This window comes from Ambystoma mexicanum, chromosome 3p, assembly GCF_040938575.1.
Source record: "Ambystoma mexicanum isolate Mex_15411 chromosome 3p, UKY_AmexF1_1, whole genome shotgun sequence".
Lineage (NCBI taxonomy): Eukaryota > Metazoa > Chordata > Amphibia > Caudata > Ambystomatidae > Ambystoma > Ambystoma mexicanum.
The window spans coordinates 18,676,050-18,695,821 of record NC_090925.1 but is presented as its reverse complement, the minus strand read 5'-3'; the positions used below and the strand labels follow the sequence as shown (position 1 = coordinate 18,695,821).

Sequence of the window (19,772 nt, the reverse complement as noted above, 5' to 3'; positions counted from 1 at the left end):
GAGTGATCACTGCCTCCTCTCCTCTCATCTTTCCATCTCCTTCCCTCAAGCCAAGCCTTCCCCAAGATTACCACCTACCTTCTCGGACATCCGGCCCATGAAGCGCTTGTCAGTTGAGGCTTTCGCTGCCACCTTCTCCCCCCCCCCCCACTCGTCCTTTGGCTGAGTCACACCCTGACACAGCCCTGTCCCTTCTCTACTCTTCTATTTCTGCTACTCTTGATACTCTTTCCCCTGTCATGAGGATCCATTTGAAGTCCAAAGCCAAGTGCAATTCCTGGTATGACTCTGACCTAGCTATGCTTAAACGTAAGTGTAGGGTGGCTGAGAGGAAATGGAGGGCTTCCTGTTCATCCTCTGACAAACGGGCCTGTCACCTGCTCCAAAGGCAATACCGACTCTCTGTCCTCACCAAGAAGAGAGCCCACATTCAAGCTTGTGTCTCTGCGGCATCTAACAACTCGGCCGAACTGTTTAAAATCTGCAAGGAGCTGGCCAACCCTGCTGCAGTCTCCACCCCCCTCTCTCACTTAGCAGGCTCTTTGCAATGCCCTTGCTGCTCACTTTATCTCTAAAACCCAGGACATCTTGTCCACCTTTTCCTCCGCTCCCCCTCCTCTCCCCTCTCTGTCTCTGCTTGCTGTCCCTCCTCCAGCTAACCCCCACCCTCTTTCTCCTCCTTTCCTTTTTTCTCCCCTGATGAGGTACCGATCTATGAAAGCCTCATCAAAACAAGTCCATCCCTGCTCCTCTAAAACCTTTAAGGACCACATTGATACCCTTGCTCCGGCCCTTGCCGATTTCTGCAACCACTCCTTTGCCTCAGGATCCTTCCCCTCCCCCCTGAAGCACTCACTTGTGCATCCTCTTCTCAAGAAACCCACAGCCGATCCTTCTTGTCCGGCTAACTATCGCCCAATTTCCATTACTCCCTTTTTGGGTAAACTCCTGGAAAAGTTGGCCATCTCTCAGCTAAACCTTCATTCCAATTCTATTGGCTCTCTCCATGACCACCAATCTGGCTTCAGAGCTGCCAGAAGCACGGAAAAGTGCTCTCCTCGACATCCGTGAAGATCTGCTCTCCAAACTTGACTCTAACATTCCCCTTCTCCTTATCCTATTTGATCTCTCCTCTGCCTTCGACACGGTCAACCACACCACCCTGCTCAACCGTCTCCGTGACAACCTGGGTATCACCGATCAGGCTCTGGCCTGGCTGACCTCTTTCCTCTCTGATCGCCCCTCCCAGTTACAACTTGGGTCCTTCCTTTCATCAATCTCCGTCTCTACCTGTGGTGTTCCCCAGGGATCTAACCTCTCGCCCTGGCTTTTCAACCAATAGCTGGCAGCTCTCGCCTACTGCATTTCCATTTTCTGCTCAAACTTCCAGTTCTATGCTGATGACGCCCAACTCATTTTCACGCTGCTCTCAGTCAACTCCTCTCCCTCCCTCATCTCTGATTGCCTAATCGACATTCAAAATTGGTGTACTGCCAGCGATCTTTGTCTAAATGGCAACAAGACTGAGATCCTCCTCATCGGTACACCTTCACCATCCTTTCCCCTTACTCTCTGCCCGGCCTCCCTTGGCCCTCCTCCTACCCCCACCTGCGAGGCCAAGAACCTTGGGTCATCTTTGACTCCACACTTTCTTTCTCCGCACACATTTCTGACGTCTCGAAAAAGTCAAACTTCTTACTGCACCTCCTCAGAGGTACTCTGCCTTTCCTCTCCTTCCCCCAGAAGCTCACTGTCTCTCAATCTCTGGTTCTCTCCAGGTTGGACTACTGTAACAGCCTCTTTCTAAATCTACCTGCCCCCACTCTCTGCCCTCTACAACTAATCCAGAACAGGACTGCACGACTTGCCCTTGGCCTCAAACCCTTGGATCATATCTCTCCAGCTCTGAAAACCCTTCATTGGCTCCCAGTGGATGCAAGGATTACATTTAAAACTCTCTGCATTGTCCACAAAGCTTTCTGGGGCCTGGGTCCAAAACACCTTCGACTATCCCTGTGCAAATACCTCCCCTCTCGAGCGCTTTGCTCCTCTACCTCTAACTCCCTCAGGGTTAGTTGTTTTTCAAAGAAACAAGCTGGGGGCAGATCTCTGTTTTCAGCTGGGGCCTCTCTTTGGAACAGCCTACCGGCCACCTTGAAACTTGAGGAGAACCATCTCTTGTTCCGGACACAGCTCAAGACCTTCCTCTTCGTTTCTGCCTTTACCCCTCTTCTCCCCTGCTAACCTGTTTTTCTCCCTTGGCACTGTGCACCTGGACACCCTCTGTCCTTCGGGCCCACGTACCTGCTCACCCTGCCTCCCTCCTGCACTGCCTCCAGGCCTCCCATTGCACTGGGTTCTGTATCTGTACCCATACAGTGCCCCACACTTCCTCTGCACTTATCAGATATACCCTATCTGATTAATCTTGCACTTACCACTTGCTGGCTGAACTACCACTTTTTCATTGCCTGTATTTATTCATTTATTTAACTTATTTTTTTCTCTCCTCTGTTCTGCACTTTCCACTTCTCCCCCTTCCACGCACTTTCCCCCCTTTCCCTTCTCCATGCACTTGCGCGTTCTTAATGTCACTGGGCCTAGTAAGATTGTTGTTTTTATTTTTTGTTCTCCTTTGTTCCCTTCCATTTGCTTGGTCGCGCTCTGAAAAACACGTGTATGAGCGCGATATAAATAAAATATCATATCATATCATATCATAATTCATCACAGTACTTCTTTGTCAAAGTGCTTATCTTTCTTTAGTCTTTCATCAGTCGATCATCACAGTCCTTCTCCACTGTAACAGTCCTCCTTCATTCTAGTCCTTCTTCATCAGTCTTTCTTCTTCACAGTCCTTCTGCTTCCTCATGATCCTTCTTCACAGTCCTTCTGCTTCTTCATGGTTCTTCGCAGTCCTTCTCCTTCCTCATGATACTTCTTTACAGTCCTTCTGCTTCCTCATGATCTTTCTTCACAGTCCTTCTGCTTCCTCATGATCCTTCTTCACAGTCCTTCTCCTTCCTCATGATCCTTCCTCACAGTCCTTCTGCTTCCTCATGATCCTTCTTCATAAAAGTCCTCCTAAGTCAAAGTCAATTTTATTGGTCACATTCATTCATCACAATTCTTCTCATTTGTCACAGTCCTTCTTCGACACGCTCCTTCATGACAGTCCCTGTTCCTCACAATCCTTCTCCACAGCCCTTCTCCATCCCAGTCTTGCTCAGACACAACCCTTTTCCTTTGTCGCAGTCCTCTTTCATCACAGAGGAAAACACCACTTAATTGTCAAGAACTGGAAACTATGTTTTGTACAAATTGCTTGTCAACAGAACTTGATTTGTTGTGCACCTTTGCAAAACAAGTTAAATGATAAAACCACCCTTTATTCTACAAATTTCATCCACCAAACACTACCCTATAAATTCCATCTAATTACATGGTATAGAATCAGTTAAAAAGCCAGTCTGTATTACAGTGCTAGTTCGCTATTACCAATCTGCCCACGACCATGCATGGGCGTGTCACAAGAATTCCATAAGTTACAGCCTATTTAGTTGAACAAGGTGTGCATGTGAATATCAAAGGCGCCCACAAAATCAAATTCTGTTGACAAGCAGCTTGTACAAAACCTATTTTCCAGGTCTTGTCAACTGTGTGGTGTTTTGCACAAGGATCCTGGAAGGGAAGGCTGCGAACCAGGTGTGACTTTTTAATTACAGTCCATTTCTTTCATCGCTATCCTTCATCACAATATTTGCCCTTTGCCTTTATCAGTTCCTCTCCTTCACCACAGTCCTTCTCTGGTGTCACACTCCTCCATCAGTCCAATTCTTCTCCTTCATTGCACTCCTTCTCCTTTGCTATAGGCCTTCTTCTTCATCACAGTCCTTCTCTTTTATCACTGTCCTCCATCAGTCCAGTTCTTCTCCTACATTACACTCCTTCTCTTTTGCTATAGGCCTTCTTCTTCATCGCAGTCCTTCTCTTTCATCAGAGTCCTTCTCCGATATCAAAGTCCTCCATCAGTCCAGTCCATCTCCTTCATTGCACTCCTTCACCTTTGCTATAATCCTTCTTCTTCATCGCAGTCCTTCTCTTTCATCAGAGTCCTTCTCCGATATCACAGTCCTCCATCAGTCCTGTCCATCTCCTTCATTGCACTCCTTCTCCTTTGCTATAGGCCTTCTTCTTCATCACAGTCCTTCTCTTTCATCACAGTCCTTCTCTGGTGTCACAGTCTTCCATCAGTCCAGTCCATCTCCTTCATTGCACTCCTTCTCCTTTGCTATAGGCCTTCTTCTTCATCACAGTCCTTCTCTTTCATCACAGTTCTCCATCAGTCCAGTTCTTCTCCTTCATTGTACTCCTTCTCCTTTGCTATAGACCTTCTTCTTCATCGCAGTCCTTCTCTTTCATCACAGTCCTCCATCAGTCCAGTTCTTCTCCTTCATTGCACTCCTTCTCCTTTGCTATAGGCCTTCTTCTTCATCGCAGTCATTCTCTTTCATCACAGTCCTTCTCTGGTGTCACAGTCCTCCATCAGTCCAGTTCTTATCCTACATTGCACTCCTTCTCTTTTGCCATATGGCTTCTTCTTCATCACAGTCCTTCTTTTTCATCACAGTTCTTCTCTGTTATCACAGTCCTCCATCATTCCAGTCCTTCTCCTTCATTGCACTCCTTCTCCTTTGCTAAAGGCCTTCTTCTTCATCACAGTCCTTCTCTTTAATCACAGTCCTTTCTCCGGTGTCACAGTCCTCCATCAGTCCAGTTCTTCTCCTTCATTTCACCCCTTCTCCATTGCTATAGGCCTTCTTCTTCATCACAGTCCTTCTCTTTCATCACAGTTCTTCTCTGATATCACAGTCCTCCATCATTCCAGTCCATCTCATTCATTGTACTCCTTCTCCTTTGCTATAGGCCTTCTTCTTCATCGCAGTCCTTCTCTTTCATCACAGTTCTTCTCCGGTGTCACAGTCCTCCATCCATCCAGTCCATCTCCCTCATTGCACTCCTTCTCCTTTGCTATAGGCCTTCTTCTTCATCGCATTCCTTCTCTATCATCACAGTCCTCCATCATTCCAGTTCTTCTCCTTCATTGCACTCATTCTCCTTTGCTATAGACCTTCTTCTTCATCGCAGTCATTCTCTTTCATCACATTCCTTATCCATTGTCACAGTCCTCTATCAGTCCAGTTCTTCTCCTACATTGCACTCCTTCTCCTTTGCTATAGACCTTCTTCTTCATCGCAGTTTTTCTCTTTCATAACAGTTCTTCTCCGGTGTCACAGTCCTACATCAGTCCAGTCCATCTCCTTCATTGCACTCCTTCTACTTTGCTATAGGCCTTCTTCTTCATCGCAGTCCTTCTCTTTCATCACAGTCCTCCATCAGTCCAGTTCTTCTCCTTCATTGCACTCCTTCTCCTTTGCTATAGGCCTTCTTCTTCATCGCAGTCCTTCTCTTTTATCACAGTCCTCCATCAGTCCAGTTCTTCTCCTTCATTGCACTCCTTCACCTTTGCTATAGGCCTTCCTCTTCATCGCAGTCCTTCTCGTTCATCACAGTCCTTCTCCGGTGTCACAGTCCTCCATCAGTTCAGTCCATCTCTTTCACTGAACTCCTTCTCCTTTGCTATAGGCCTTCTTCTTCATCGCAGTCCTTCTCTTTCATCACAGTTCTTCTCCGGTGTCACAGTCCTCCATCAGTTCAGTCCATCTCCTTCATTGCACTCCTTCTCTTTTGCTATAGGCCTTCTTCTTCATCGCAGTCCTTCTCTTTCATCACAGTCCTTCTCTGGTGTCACAGTCCTCCATCAGTCCAGTCCAACTCCTTCATGGCACTCCTTCTCCTTTGCTATAAGCCTTCTTCTTCATCACAGTCCTTCTCTTTCATCACAGTCCTCCATCAGTCCAGTTCTTCTCCTTCATTGCACTCCTTCTTATTTGCTATAGGCCTTGTTCTTCATCGCAGTCCTTCTATTTCATCACAGATCTTCTCTGGTATCACAGTCCTCCATCAATCCAGTCCATCTCCTTCATTGAACTCCTTCTCCTTTGCTATAGGACTTCTTCTTCATCACAATCCTTCTCTTTCATCACAGTCCTTCTCCGGTGTCACAGTCCTCCATCAGTTCAGTCCATCTCCTTCATTGCACTCTTTCTCCTTTGCTATAGGCCTTCTTCTTCATCGCAGTCCTTCTCTTTCATCACAGTCCTTCTCTGGTGTCACAGTCCTTCATCAGTTCAGTCCATCTCCTTCATTGCACTCCTTCTCCTTTGCTATAGGCCTTCTTCTTCATCGCAGTCCTTCTCTTTCATCACAGTCCTTCTCTGGTGTCACAGTCCTCCATTAGTCAAGTCCATCTCCTTCATGGCATTCCTTCTCCTTTGCTATAGGCCTTCTTCTTCATCGCAGTCCTTCTCTTTAATCACAGTCCTTCTCCGGTGTCACAGTCCTCCATCAGTCCAATTCTTCTCCTTCATTTCACTCCTTCTCCTTTGCTATAGGCCTTCTTCTTCATCACAGTCCTCCACCAGTCCAGTTCTTCTCCTTCATTGCACTCCTTCTCCTTTGCTATAGACCTTCTTCTTCATCACAGTCCTTCTCTTTCATCACAGTCCTTCTCCGGTGTCACAGTCCTCCATCAGTCCAGTCCATCTCCTTCATGGCACTCCTTCTCCTTTGCTATAGGCCTTCTTCTTCATCGCAGTCCTTCTCTTTAATCACAGTCCTTCTCCGGTGTCACAGTCCTCCATCAGTCCAATTCTTCTCCTTCATTTCACTCCTTTTCCTTTGCTATAGGCCTTCTTCTTCATCATAGTCCTTCTCTTTAATCACAGTCCTTCTCCGGTGTCACAGTCCTCGATTAGTCCAATTCTTCTCCTTCATTTCACTCATTCTCCTTTGCTATAGGCCTTCTTCTTCATCATAGTCCTTCTCTTTAATCACAGTCCTTCTCCGGTGTCACAGTCCTCCATTAGTCCAATTCTTCTCCTTCATTTCACTCCTTCTCCTTTGCTATAGGCCTTCTTCTTCATCGCAGTCCTTCTCTTTAATCACACTCCTTCTCCGGTGTCACAGTCCTCCATTAGTCCAATTCTTCTCCTTCATTGCACTCCTTCTCCTTTGCCATAGACCTTCTTCTTCATCACAGTCCTTCTCTTTCATCACAGTCCTTCTCCGGTGTCACAGTCCTCCATCAGTCCAGTCCATCTCCTTCATGGCACTCCTTCTCCTTTGCTATAGGCCTTCTTCTTCATCGCAGTCCTTCTCTTTAATCACAGTCCTTCTCCGGTGTCACAGTCCTCCATCAGTTCAATTCTTCTCCTTCATTTCACTCCTTCTCCTTTGCTATAGGCCTTCTTCTTCATCGCAGTCCTTCTCTTTAATCACAGTCCTTCTCCGGTGTCACAGTCCTCCATCAGTCCAATTCTTATCCTTCATTTCACTCCTTCTCCTTTGCTATAGGCCTTCTTCTTCATCACAGTCCTTCTCTTTCATCACAGTTCTTCTCTGGTATCACAGTCCTCCATCAGTCCAGTCCATCTCCTTCATTGCACTCCTTCTCCTTTGCTATAGGCCTTCTTCTTCATCGCAGTCCCTCTCTTTCATCACAGTCCTTCTTTGTAATACTTCTTCTCTGCCCCTGAGTCTGTCTCCAGCCCAATCTTTCAGTCAGTGACAGAGTCTCCCACTGTCTGGTGACTCTCAGTATCTTTTCATCCTTTGCTCATGTACACCTCACTCTTTGTCTCTCTCTCTCTGACTTTCCCTCTTGCTCGCTGTCTCTCTCACTCATCATCTTGTTCGTCATCACTCTATTTTGCAGTAAAAGCCATTACAGTTTAACACAATGCAATATCCTCATAGAATTATACACTGACATTAAAATGGGGAGACTAAACCACAAAGAATAAGACCTACCAACACTAAGACACGGATCTATGGCATTTTATCTAACCCCAAAATGGAGAATGACATTTTAAAAAACCGAAAATACTGAAAGAAATTTCCATTTTCTTTTGCCCCCCTCCAAGCCCTCTGTCTCCCCATGTTTAATACCCCTCACCAAACTCCTTCCCACCAAATTTGACCCATTATCCCACATATCTTTTTTATAATAAATTAGGTATTTATTCTGTATTTTGTATTGGTTCAAATATCATTCTCTATTTTTTATTAGATATAATCATTGGAAACCCTACGACATGAGCAACCCCCATATCCCTCACAGCACCCCCAATCTCTATCGTTGCAGAGCCTGTACATCGAGGGAGCAAGGCGCCTTCTTCTTTGGTGCCCGGCCACAGTGAGACATTGGGCCACGACCTCCATCACTCTCTTTTCTTTCATGGATGTGCAGTACCCCACACTCTCCTTACACATTGTAAGACTGACCTAAAGAGGGAGAAAACCCCCTTTGGTCGCCATCTGTGATAACGTGGACATGAGAATAAGACATGCATCCTGGTCTCAAGAGTGGATTCTGGCAATGAGCTCTCTGCTCATCCACCTCCAACTCTCTGAGGGGCAGATGCTTCTCCAGGCAGAGAGTGGGGGTAGATCTCTGTCTTCGGCTGGGGCCACCCTCTGGAACAGCCTCCCTGCCTCTCTCAAACTTGAGCAGGACCACCTAAAGTTCCGGAAGCAACTCAAGACCTTCCTTCTCACTTCCGCTTTTCTCTCCCGCTCAGCTCCCTTGCTGATGTCCCTGTCTGCTGCACGTACTGGTTACTTGGCCACCCACTGAACTTACAGGACCAGATTCCTGCATGACCAGTAGCCCCTTGCACTGCCTCCAGGCCTCCCAAACACTTAGGGACTGTATCTACAACCCTACAGTCCCCTGACTCTCTGCACTTATAATCCACCACCCGGCAGTACTTACAAGTTCCCTTGCACTCTCCCCTCCTGTTCTGCCCCGGCACTTCTCCACCTCCCTAACCCCGTACTTGCGTGATCTGAATGGCATAAGGCCTAGTAAGATTTTTGTTTTGACCTCCTTCTGTCTTCCCACCTTGTCTTGCCATACCTAGAAACACTTGTGTACAGGCGCGTTATAAATGCATTATCATATCATATCATAGCATATTTCAGAGTGGTGGCATCCTACCCTGTGGCCAAGTAGTAAATGGATTGTTCTGTGCCGTGCTCTTCTCTTGAACATATTGTACAGCCCAGTTAATTGGAACGTATGGGTGTATTGTAACACTGTTGATGCCATGCTGCATTGTAATGAACAATCATGGGTCAAACACCCTGTTCTATAGAATTTCTTCCCCTCAGGAGGGCCTACAACCACGTTTTAGCTCACTGTACCCTTCACAGAGGAGACATATCCATTTGCATATCCGTCTGGTCCCACCCGCAAGGGCAGTCCAGCACCGAAATGCCAGGCAATTCTCCTCTGACCAAGAGTACCATCAGTAACCCCAGACACATGTTTCGGCCTTGTCGGGCCTCCTCAGTGAGGTGAAGCTGAGCCTCTGTAAGGCACAGTGAGCAAGGGGTCCACGTCTGGATTACCATGGGTAATTTAGGAGGAAACCCCTAGTCCCCAAAGGTGTGGGAACCCCTCTGCTGAGAACGAACACATTCATGCCGATACATTTAAAATACAATGATCTAGAAAATCCAGAACTAATGGCTGTGCAAAGGCTTGTTCTCAGTTGCTATGAATGTTTTTCCACATATTTTCAAATTGTTTTTAGAAGATGTTGTCCCACCGCCCCCAGAGTTTCCCCCACATAAGAGTGATGGGGCAGGGCCAGGCTCTTGCACCAGTATAGGTTAATGGCCCTGAGTGATGGCGCTGGGCAGGGCTCTTGGTCATCATAAGCCAATGGACATGAGTGATGGAGCAGCGCAAGGCTCTTGGTCATCATAAGCCAATGGCTCCGAGTGATGGCGCGGGGCAAGGCTCTTGGTCATCATAAGCCAATGGACATGAGTGATGGCGCGGGGCAAGGCTCTTGGTCATCATAAGCCAATGGACCTGAGTGATGGAGCGGGGCAAGGCTCTTGGTCATTATAAGTCAATGGACCTGAGTGATGGCGCTGGGCAGGGCTCTTGGTCATCATAAGCCAATGGACTGGAATGATGGAGAGGGGCAAGGCTCTTGGTTCAGCATTGGCCAATGGACCTGAGTGATGGAGCGGGCAAGGCTCTTGGTCATCATAAGCCAATGGACATGGGTGATGGAGCAGGGCAAGGCTCTTGGTCATCATAAGCAAATGGACCTGAGTGATGGAGCGGGGCAAGGCTCTTGGTCATCATAAGCCAATGGACCTGAGTGATGGCGCTGGGCAGGGCTCTTGGTCATCATAAACCAATGGACTGGAATGATGGAGCGGGGCAAGGCTCTTGGTTCAGCATTGGCCGATGGACCTGAGTGATGGAGCGGGCAAGGCTCTTGGTCATCATAAACCAATGGACCTGAGTGATGGAGCGGGCAAGGCTCTTGGTCATCATAAACCAATGGACCTGAGTGATGGAGCAGCGCAAGGCTCTTGGTCATCATAAGCCAATGGACCTGAGTGATGGTGCTGGGCAGGGCTCTTTGTCATCATAAGCCAATGGATCTGAGTGATGGAGCGGGGCAAGGCTCTTGGTCATCATAAGCCAATGGACCTGAGTGATGGAGCGGGGCAAGGCTCTTGGTCATCATAAGCCAATGGACTGGAGTGATGGAGCGGGCAAGGCTCTTGGTCATCATAAGCCAATGGACTGGAGTGATGGAGCGGGGCAAGGCTCTTGGTCATCATAAGCCAATGGACTGGAGTGATGGAGCGGGGCAAGGCTCTTTGTCATCATAAACCAATGGACCTGAGTGATGGAGCGGGGCAATGCTCTTGGTCATCATAAGCCAATGGACCGGAGTGATGGAGCGGGGCAAGGCTCTTTGTCATCATAAGCCAATGGACCTGAGTGATGGAGCGGGGCAAGGCTCTTGGTCATCATAGGCCAATGGACCAGAGTGATGGAGCGGGCAAGGCTCTTGGTCATCATAAGCCAATGGACCTGAGTGATGGCACTGGGCACGGAATTCTATCTGTTGCGAGGTCTTTTGGATGATGTTTAAGCGACTGTTGGATGAATCCTGCATAGGTTTCTTACCAAATTGCTGACTCCAGCTTTTGCAAAATTGATGGCGATGTAGGCGCTGTAGGAGGGGGCATCCTGTGGAAAAGAAAAATGAATGAAATGTGAGGAAATGCCCTCAGGGAAGCAGAAAGACAATGTCAACATTAGGGTAAATGGGGAGAAACATAGTCAGGCAGGGATAGTGAATGGGAAGTGTAGGGAGGAAAGGAAACGCAGGATTGGTAATATTTAGAGAGAGATAGGAAGAGAAAGAGAAAGAAAGAGAGAGAGAGAGAGAGAGAGAGAGAGGGGGGAGTGAGCAAGAGGGCGATATACTGAGTGAGAGCGAGATAGAGGGAATGAAGGAGAGAGGAATTGAGGGAGAGAAAGAGAAACAGAGAGGAAGGGAGATAAAGAGAGAGTGAGAGAAAGAGGGAGAGGTAGAGAGAAATGGAGAGAGAGCACGAGCGAGAGAGAGAGATAGATGTGGGTAATGGTATTGGGTAATGCGGGTAATGGGTATTGTGCTCGTTGATGCTAAAATCATCAAAGCCTTCACCCCTATGTCAAGGCCTAGCTCCAGGGTGTTTAACTGATTTTCAATTGAAATGGTCCCCATACCCGGGGGTAGAAGGGGGCTGTGCCTCTGACAGAACAGTCCAATATATTTTTGTAAGTGGACATTTAGTGTTTCAGAGGCCTGCTGGGTGCTTTTCTTAGTTCTGCTGTGCAGAGGCCAATACAGCGATCCCATCATGATCTTCAGCTACTCGCCCCCTCCTAACACTGTTTCTTCATCATTATGTAACACAATGCAAGCTGTGACTGATGCTGAGCACACACTGCCTAAAGGAGCACCAGTCTTCACAAACTAAAGGCCTCATCACTTCAAATGTGGCATTTCTGGCCACAGACAGATCTCTTTTGGCAGACATGTTTCACCCTGCTTTCAGCTCTTTGGTGTGGGGCAGGGTGTATGCTTGGGAAATAATGAATTTGAAGGTGTGGCCTTTGTTAAGCTCTGTCAATGATAAACTCAGGGACATCGCCCACTGGAGCTTGAAGAAGAGGAAACAGCCTGCTTATCATGTACGTACCAGACAGCTGCCTCAGAGGGGGTTTCCAGCTGTAGGCCAGGTAGTTCCCAAACATCACTATGTAAAGGGGGCCCTTAAGCCAGCCCTGCCAATGCCTCTATCTCACATACTGAACAAACACATCCCTTCATCCTTTCCCTTTAGCCGTGCTGGGAGTGCAGCGGACAACCCGTGCCTAAGAGTCTTTCTTCTGACCCCATCAGCTGCTCCCAACTCTCTGCTCTCTCTTTGGACTTCTCGAAACCCTGTGAAGAGGAAGTGCCAAGTGTCATCCACACTCCAGCCAGCCCCTTCGTAGTGCCCGGTACTTTCACACCAAAGTATGTGACGTATGATGAACAAATAAACCAGCAAAGAGCAGAGGTTGGGCGCTGCCCAGTGCCTAAAAGAGTAACAGCACCTATTGAAGTACCGACACCTAAGAAAACATGGACAGTAAAGTATCCATTGAGAAAACCATAGCTACAGTCAAGACAGAATGACGGTTGTCAGAATGAGATACCTGAAGAAGCCAAAAAGATAATAAAAGAAGACGAATGATGACGTCATAAGAAATCGGACTGACGCTCATATAGAAGATATAATGACCTAAGAATGCTGACAAAGAGACGAAATATCATGGATAAGGGACATCTTGAGCCTAAAGTGAAGCAGTTGATGTGATGTCAAGACGCAGAAACGTATGCCATATGTACGATGAAGATATTCAGTTAGTTTAAACATGTACAGATGCAAGAAACCGCAAGAAGCAAAGAAATCGTGAAGCTTGCTTATGCTTAGTAGTAAATAGATTGCGGCAAGCGCCAACTATGCACATATCTACCTCAAAAGCACTTTATAGATGAGTATAAATCTACTACGCACATAAGCAGAATTGAGCAAAGGTTACTAAAGGTCTCAAGAGGAGAGTGTTGCAGCAAACAAATCGAGAACTAAGACGGAGAGAAACCCAGCTGAAGGTAACCATGCCAAGAAGCCATTGTTGTATCGGGGTGGAAAAGGTCAACAGTGGATACAATTAAAGAGAAAAAGAACAGAGTATCATGTTCAGAAAGCTCAAGATAAGCCACAGATGGTAAAAGACTGGCAGAATTAAATAAAATACACAAAATTACACGAAGAAGAGGTTGATTTCACGGTGTTCTAATCACATGACAAGGCAGGCAGGAAGGGATGAGACTTTCACACCTACGCATGGATCCCTGCCACACCCATACTCCTTAAACTGTCTCAGACCAAGAAGCAGACTCGAGGCCAAACTACAAAGAAGTAATTGACACATGACCACTGAGGTGATGATTGATTGCAACATAATTGGAGGGAAGCTGGGGTGCAGACAAACTCCCTGCACCTGGCTGATTGTTCTGCATGCTGCTAGACATAAGTGGAGAAGTATGAATGGGGTTGATGCCAACCCAATTATTTTGGACAGTGTAATCTAGGGTCCTATAGTGAGTAGAACCAATGGGATGTCGTACTTTTAGTGACGTTTATCATGGCCATTTTGAAGGAAGGGCTTAGTTGCCTCACCTGACATTGATTATCCAATCCCCTCTCCCCGTTACCACATACAGTTATAGTACCTATGTTAAAGTTACCTTCCTATAACCAATCACGATGCATATTAGGTTTTTTAAGATTGCACGTCAGTGATGACGAGTTTTTGATACAAATACTGTGTTTTTTCTGAAATTGAGTGGAGTTGAAGCGAGAAGGAAGATCGAGCGGTTGCTGATGTTCATTGCACTCCCCGTTTTTTGTACTTGTCATTAAACAGACTCCCTTTGCCAAACTATTGAGTTGTCATAGTTATTTGATGCAAGAGTATGAATCTGCATCTTCATCCATCTCGAGGGTACTGCTACTCATCTTAAAGGGATGTTTGGAATACCCCAGTCAAATGGGCAGCCTGGGGTCCATTCAGTTCACCTTTAAAGGTCCCCCAGTTATAGACCCTACCAGGAGATCAGAGGAAAGAAACCGGCAGGATCTGGCTGCAAAGCGCTGGCCATAGATGCATGATGGCAGTCTGGGCTCTCAACCTTCATCCCTTCACTGACCTCTCTGCCGCCAGAGGTCGAGGGGGGCTGAAATGGAAGAGTGGGTGTGAAATCACCCGTCATTCCTTTACTTTTTTCCCCATCTGTGGTGCAATTTTTATTTAATGTGCTGTGGTTCAACACAAAAATGTCTTGTGTGTGCGGAGCAGTGTGTCTGGTGTGTGTCGTGGGGACGGACTACTGCTGCAGTTTCTGCGAACTATTTGCTTTGTGGCCCTATCCTGTTGGCCTACTTCTATTTCCACGAAGACTTTCCATTTAAGCACCGCGCAGGCGCGGAGCGCGGCGCGGTGTGCGGAGCAGTGTGTCCGGTGTGTGTCGTGGGGACGGACTACTGCTGCAGTTTCTGCGAACTATTTGCTTTGTGGCCGTATCCTGTTGGCCTACTTCTATTTCCGCAAAGACTTTCCATTTAAGCACTGCGCAGGCGCGGAGCGCGGCGCGGTATGCGGAGCAGTGTGTCTGTTGTCAGGTGCCGGGTGACGGGAGACGGAGACGGCAGCGGTAAGGCACCCTCCTTCCTGAAGAGAGACACAGAGACAGATTCCAAAACTCTTGAAACTTGCATATTCTGATCTCCCTAAGAGTCATGGCTCCCCTGTCCCCATCGGAAGCCGATATAAGTCGCCGCTTGCATAGCAGTACACCTACGCAAGAGGCATTAGAACCCCACGGACAGCAAATTCAGCAGCTTAACCTACATGGCAAACCAGGAAGTGGCGCCGCTAGGGAGCCGTCGAGACCAACTATGGGAAACACTGACCGGCCTTGACTTTTCCATCAAACCCCCCCACGGGTGCTCCTTTCCCCGCCGAAGCATCCCCGTGGGTCGGGACAAAACAGAGCTACGAACCTTGATAAATGCGATCCAGCACCAACATCGACGATGGAAAAAAGCGATGAGGAGATTGCAAACGACTCCGCTCCAAAAACTGCTCACTCACCTGAGATCCCTTCGAGTTCCGCAGCGGCTGCAGCATCTAGAACTTCCGGCCGTCTTACCGTTATGACGAGTGACTCCTCGCCGGAGACTGTCGGAGGACGGTCGTGGCGGGAGTCTAAACGGCCGGAAATAATGCCCATGAAGTGCCCTAAGGACGGCGTTACTCCAAACTGGCTGACAACGCCAGGGGTGCGCTTCCACGTGGCAATCCGGAAACTGGGCGCCGTTGGTATTCCGGAGCAGCCCCCGGTGCCCGCCTTGCAAGCTATAACAACTGCTGCCCAAGTCCACCAATCACTCCAAACCACTAATCTACAAACGGACGCCACAAAGAACAACAAACAGCTTAACCAAAGTCTCTGCCCCAATGAAGACAACGCGAACGCCTCTTGGGAATCAGAGCATGGGGATGATCTGTCGTCTGTCAATGGCAGCTTGTCGAAGACTCGGTCTTTGAAGTGTCAGAGGCGGAAATTTCATCTCATGAAGAGTTGAAAACAGGCAAATTGGACCTGTCCCGGCCATCTGTGTTTGCGGGGGCTGAAACACACGGGCAGGCCGCACAGCACGTATCATCTACGTTAGGATCTCCTAGCAGCTCAGTGGAGGTACCTGCTCTGCCGAAAACCGGATCACTGACTAAACCCATGGTGAGTGTCGCCATGTCAGCAAACCAAGCCACAGCTCCTATGATAGTGCCGGCAAAGCCAAACACAAAACACAAAGTTAGACAAGAAAAAATACTGACAAAAAAGCAGCGCAAAGCCCCGGTCAAAGTACTGGGAGGCGCCAAACGCCTAGCCACTCCATTTATATCTGCATCCCTCAAAGAGTACTTTTTAAAACAGCACAAAAGAAAACATGAGTCAGATTTGGAACTTTCAGATGTGGAAATCCTTGAGGCGATTCGGGAACCCTCACCAAGATTAAAAGCAAGAAAAATTGACGCCGCCCCCCAAAGGTCTCCTGACAGTCACACAACAAATCAAACTCCGAATAAAGCCATCGCCGAGAGCATAGGGTCAGAAAGGTCTACTCCTCATCTAAAAAACTCTCCAGCTGACAAGAGAGGTGAGCCCATGGAATCTTCAAAGGAGCCACTGATTGAAGGTGCCACCCCACAATTTCGGGGTCGTTCGCCTAAACACAGAGAAAGACGAGATCGCAATCTAATCCCCACAAAGGATCAATATGCATGGACTCACCCTCACACCCAAGGCAACCCGGCAGACTGTCAGGAGAAACCCCCCGTGTCATTCAAGAAGTGCTGTTGCCGACAAAGAAAAGGTCTTCAGAAAAGTTTGCACAGCTTCAAAGTGATAGAGAGCAAGACACCCCTATATTACCAGGACGGCTGAGCGAAATTTCAAGCGTGACAGATAAAGATAACCCTTCCAAAAAAAAAGCGGACCTACTATCTATAATGTCGGCCCTGACAATAGCCCTAAATCCATTCGGCAAACTGTACGAGTCTATTCACGAAGCTCTGAAAGACAATACGTCTATGATAAGTTCGATGAATGGCAAGCTGACTTTCATTGAAGGCTACCTAACCGCCGTTGAGCGAAACTCAAACAAGATTGCCGCAAATCTGGAGGAAAAAATCTGGAAAAATCTGGAAAATCTGGAAAAAATCGATAAACTGAGAGTTGAACTTTCTGAAGCCAAATCCAAAGTAAACCACAGTGTGACCTTATCTGAGACTATAGAGAACGCAAAGCGGATAGACACGGCCCCAATTTTTACAAAGCTACCAAAAAAGCCTATGACACATGTACAAATTCCGAATACATCAGGGCGTCCTACTGGTAATGTCAATCAGACAAAGGGGAAAAAACCAGTAAAAATTGGCTCCCAAGAAAAATCCATCGATGTAGAGCCAGAGGAAGTACAGAGTACTTCAGTCGGCCCATTTTCAAGGCCACGGACCGACTCCAATTTGCTAATGACAAAAACTCAAACTACTGATAGACCAGTCCTGGTAGTGGTAGCGAGCAGCGACCAAGAGCCTGATCAAGACCTGCTAAACATCTCGCAACATCTTGAGTCGGAACCAACAATGCCCTCCATATCGGCAAATTCAGGACCTTCACTAAAAACCTCGAAAAATACCACTTCTGACCTAGTGTTATCTGGCCCACCGAAGGAAAAAAACCGAAAGGAGGTAGCGGCTCAAATTTGCACCCACAGATCACCTTCAAACTCACCGAGTGCTGCCCTAAAAACACTCAAAGCTCTTGAGGAAAAAGGAAAGTCTCCACATCACATATGTGACAGAGAACAACACTTAAAATCAGACGGAGCACACAAACAGGGTAGACCCCGAGTGCACTCCTACAAGGTGACATGATCGCAAAACAAGGCTAAAGCAAAGATAAATAACAAATTACAAGATTCTATACTCTTCAAAGTGGAGCAAATTTCAGCAAAGGACAGTTATTTAGTACTAAATCGCAACACGGTACTAAAACTTCTGGGAAAGGTTGACAAATTGCGCCATTTAACATCCAGCGACCTAATACTTGTGGAGCCATACCATCGAGAACACAGAGCCAAAGCTTATCTCCACATCAGCAATAAGGCGAAAATCGACCTCTCTGCAGACCTTACACAGGACCTTCACCGTCTGGGCCTAAATATACAAATACTTGGCAACGCTACTCTCGTGAAGCAGACTGAGGAGAGAGAAAAGAGAAGCACTATCCACCATCTGGGCCTAAAGTCCACCCAAGAGGAGTCCCACTACAAGCCAAAGTGGACCTCGCGGGTACAAAGACGAGAGGAGTCATGGGGAAACCACTATGAGGAGCAAAAAGAAGCTTGGACTCACCGACACAAACGACCTCTTGAAGCACCAAAAAGGGCCAGCGAGAGGCACCGCGAAAGGCAGCACACAGATCCAGAGGAACACACACCGGAGATGGGTCAGAAAGAGGCTAAACACACCAAACCGTGGAAGTGGGTTCAGGATATCATTTTTCGTACTGAAAAGAAATAGTAACGATCACTGTGTTCCATCGCCGATAAAGAACAAATGGAGATCCCAACAAAACAACAGAAGGAAATCCCTCTCCAAATGGCATCATGGAACACCAGAGGCTACGGACATCTAATGAAACCAAGTGAGGTAAATCTAGGTGTCTTCGATCTCATCTGTCTGCAAGAAACCTGGCTTACGGGAAAGCCAGCTTTAGACGGCTTCGAAATCGAAGTCTCTCCAGCAACAAAGTCCATGCTGGGACGCCCCTCCGCTGGCTTGCTAACTGCCATTCGTGTGGGGTCGGGAATTACCCGAATAAAGAATATAGCAGAAGATTATGGCATGTTAGCGACCCTCACGTCATGGAACCATCGCACCACAGACCTAAACTCTGGTGCAAACTCGGCACTTGCAATAATTAATTTATATTGGAATCCAGGAAGAACCACAACCAAAGGGTTCTGCATCTCCATAGCAAACATCATTGATGAAATTACAATCGTGTGGGACGTCCCAAACATAATACTATGTGGTGATTTAAACGCTAAATGTACGACAAATATACCCGGAGACCGAGATTTCCAAACCACTTCGATGGATGAAAGAGGGAGAGCGTGGACGGAGCTGATGAAATCGCGAAAGCTCTATAACGTGGCCGATATGAGTGACCGCAAAAGTCAAATTCCAACCTGGGGAAGGCCGGGGGCTGAGGCTACCCTAGATTATATCTACATTACAGAAGGCCTGATACCATACTTCATAGATTTTACAGTCCATAAAACGTCAAACAGTGATCACAACTTGCTCCAGATGTCTTGGGGAGGCCTGGCCCAAGAAAAAACCTACTACCATCCCAGGGTAGATACGAATAACCAGCAAAACCGCCTACGCCTTTCATCCGAAAACGTGAGAGTCTTTGAAAGAAACTTAAGAAGAAAATGGGGTGCCAGTCACACAAGAGCACCTGAAGACAGGCCGGAGTATGTGTCCCTATTAGCCCCTCACAAGATGAGTTTTGGAGGGAAGACAAACAACCCTCCGAACCACATACATATGTTCAACAAAGAAGTAGGGGCAAAGAGGCTGGAGATGAGAAAGCTAAAAAAACTAGCCATCAAAAGAGGGAACACTGAGTTGTGGACTGCATATCGCACCAGTAAGGGGATCTACAAAACATGGCTAATCCACCAACGACTGGTGCTTTACCAAAAAGACGCGGAAGCCATGCTCAGGTCTGGAGCATCACGAAAGACCAAAGACTTCTGGTCGCTGCTCAGGAATGCCAACAGCCAAAAAGCCCCCCCGCTCTTCAATGCAGTATCAGAACAAAGATGGGTCTCCCACTACACGGACTTATATCGACCACCCTCAGAGTCAGTTACGTCGCCCCAAAAACCTGCGGGCAAACCTTGGATAAACCTTGCAGACGCAGAAGATATCCAAAAAGTAATTGCCAACCTAAAAACCTAAAAACCTCTAGGGCCCCAGGCTCTGATGGTCTGACCAACGTGGACCTTAAAAAGCACGCAACAGCATGGGCAAACGTGATCGGGCTCCCCTTCCTGCAATTCGGCGGGACCTGGGACTGGCATCTCTAGCC

The 19,772-nt window shown here is 47.5% G+C and overlaps 1 protein-coding gene across 3 annotated transcripts in view; it reads right to left on the bottom strand.

Moving 5' to 3' along the window:
• LOC138580080 (alpha-2-macroglobulin-like) overlaps positions 1–19,772 on the bottom strand; it is a 551,370-nt gene that overhangs the window by 80,437 nt on the left and 451,161 nt on the right. For all 3 annotated transcript variants that reach the window (XM_069650342.1, XM_069650343.1, XM_069650344.1), the window contains one exon: positions 11,126–11,188. In XM_069650342.1, the coding sequence (XP_069506443.1) occupies positions 11,126–11,188 (63 nt within the window). The remainder of the gene's footprint in view (positions 1–11,125; positions 11,189–19,772) is intronic.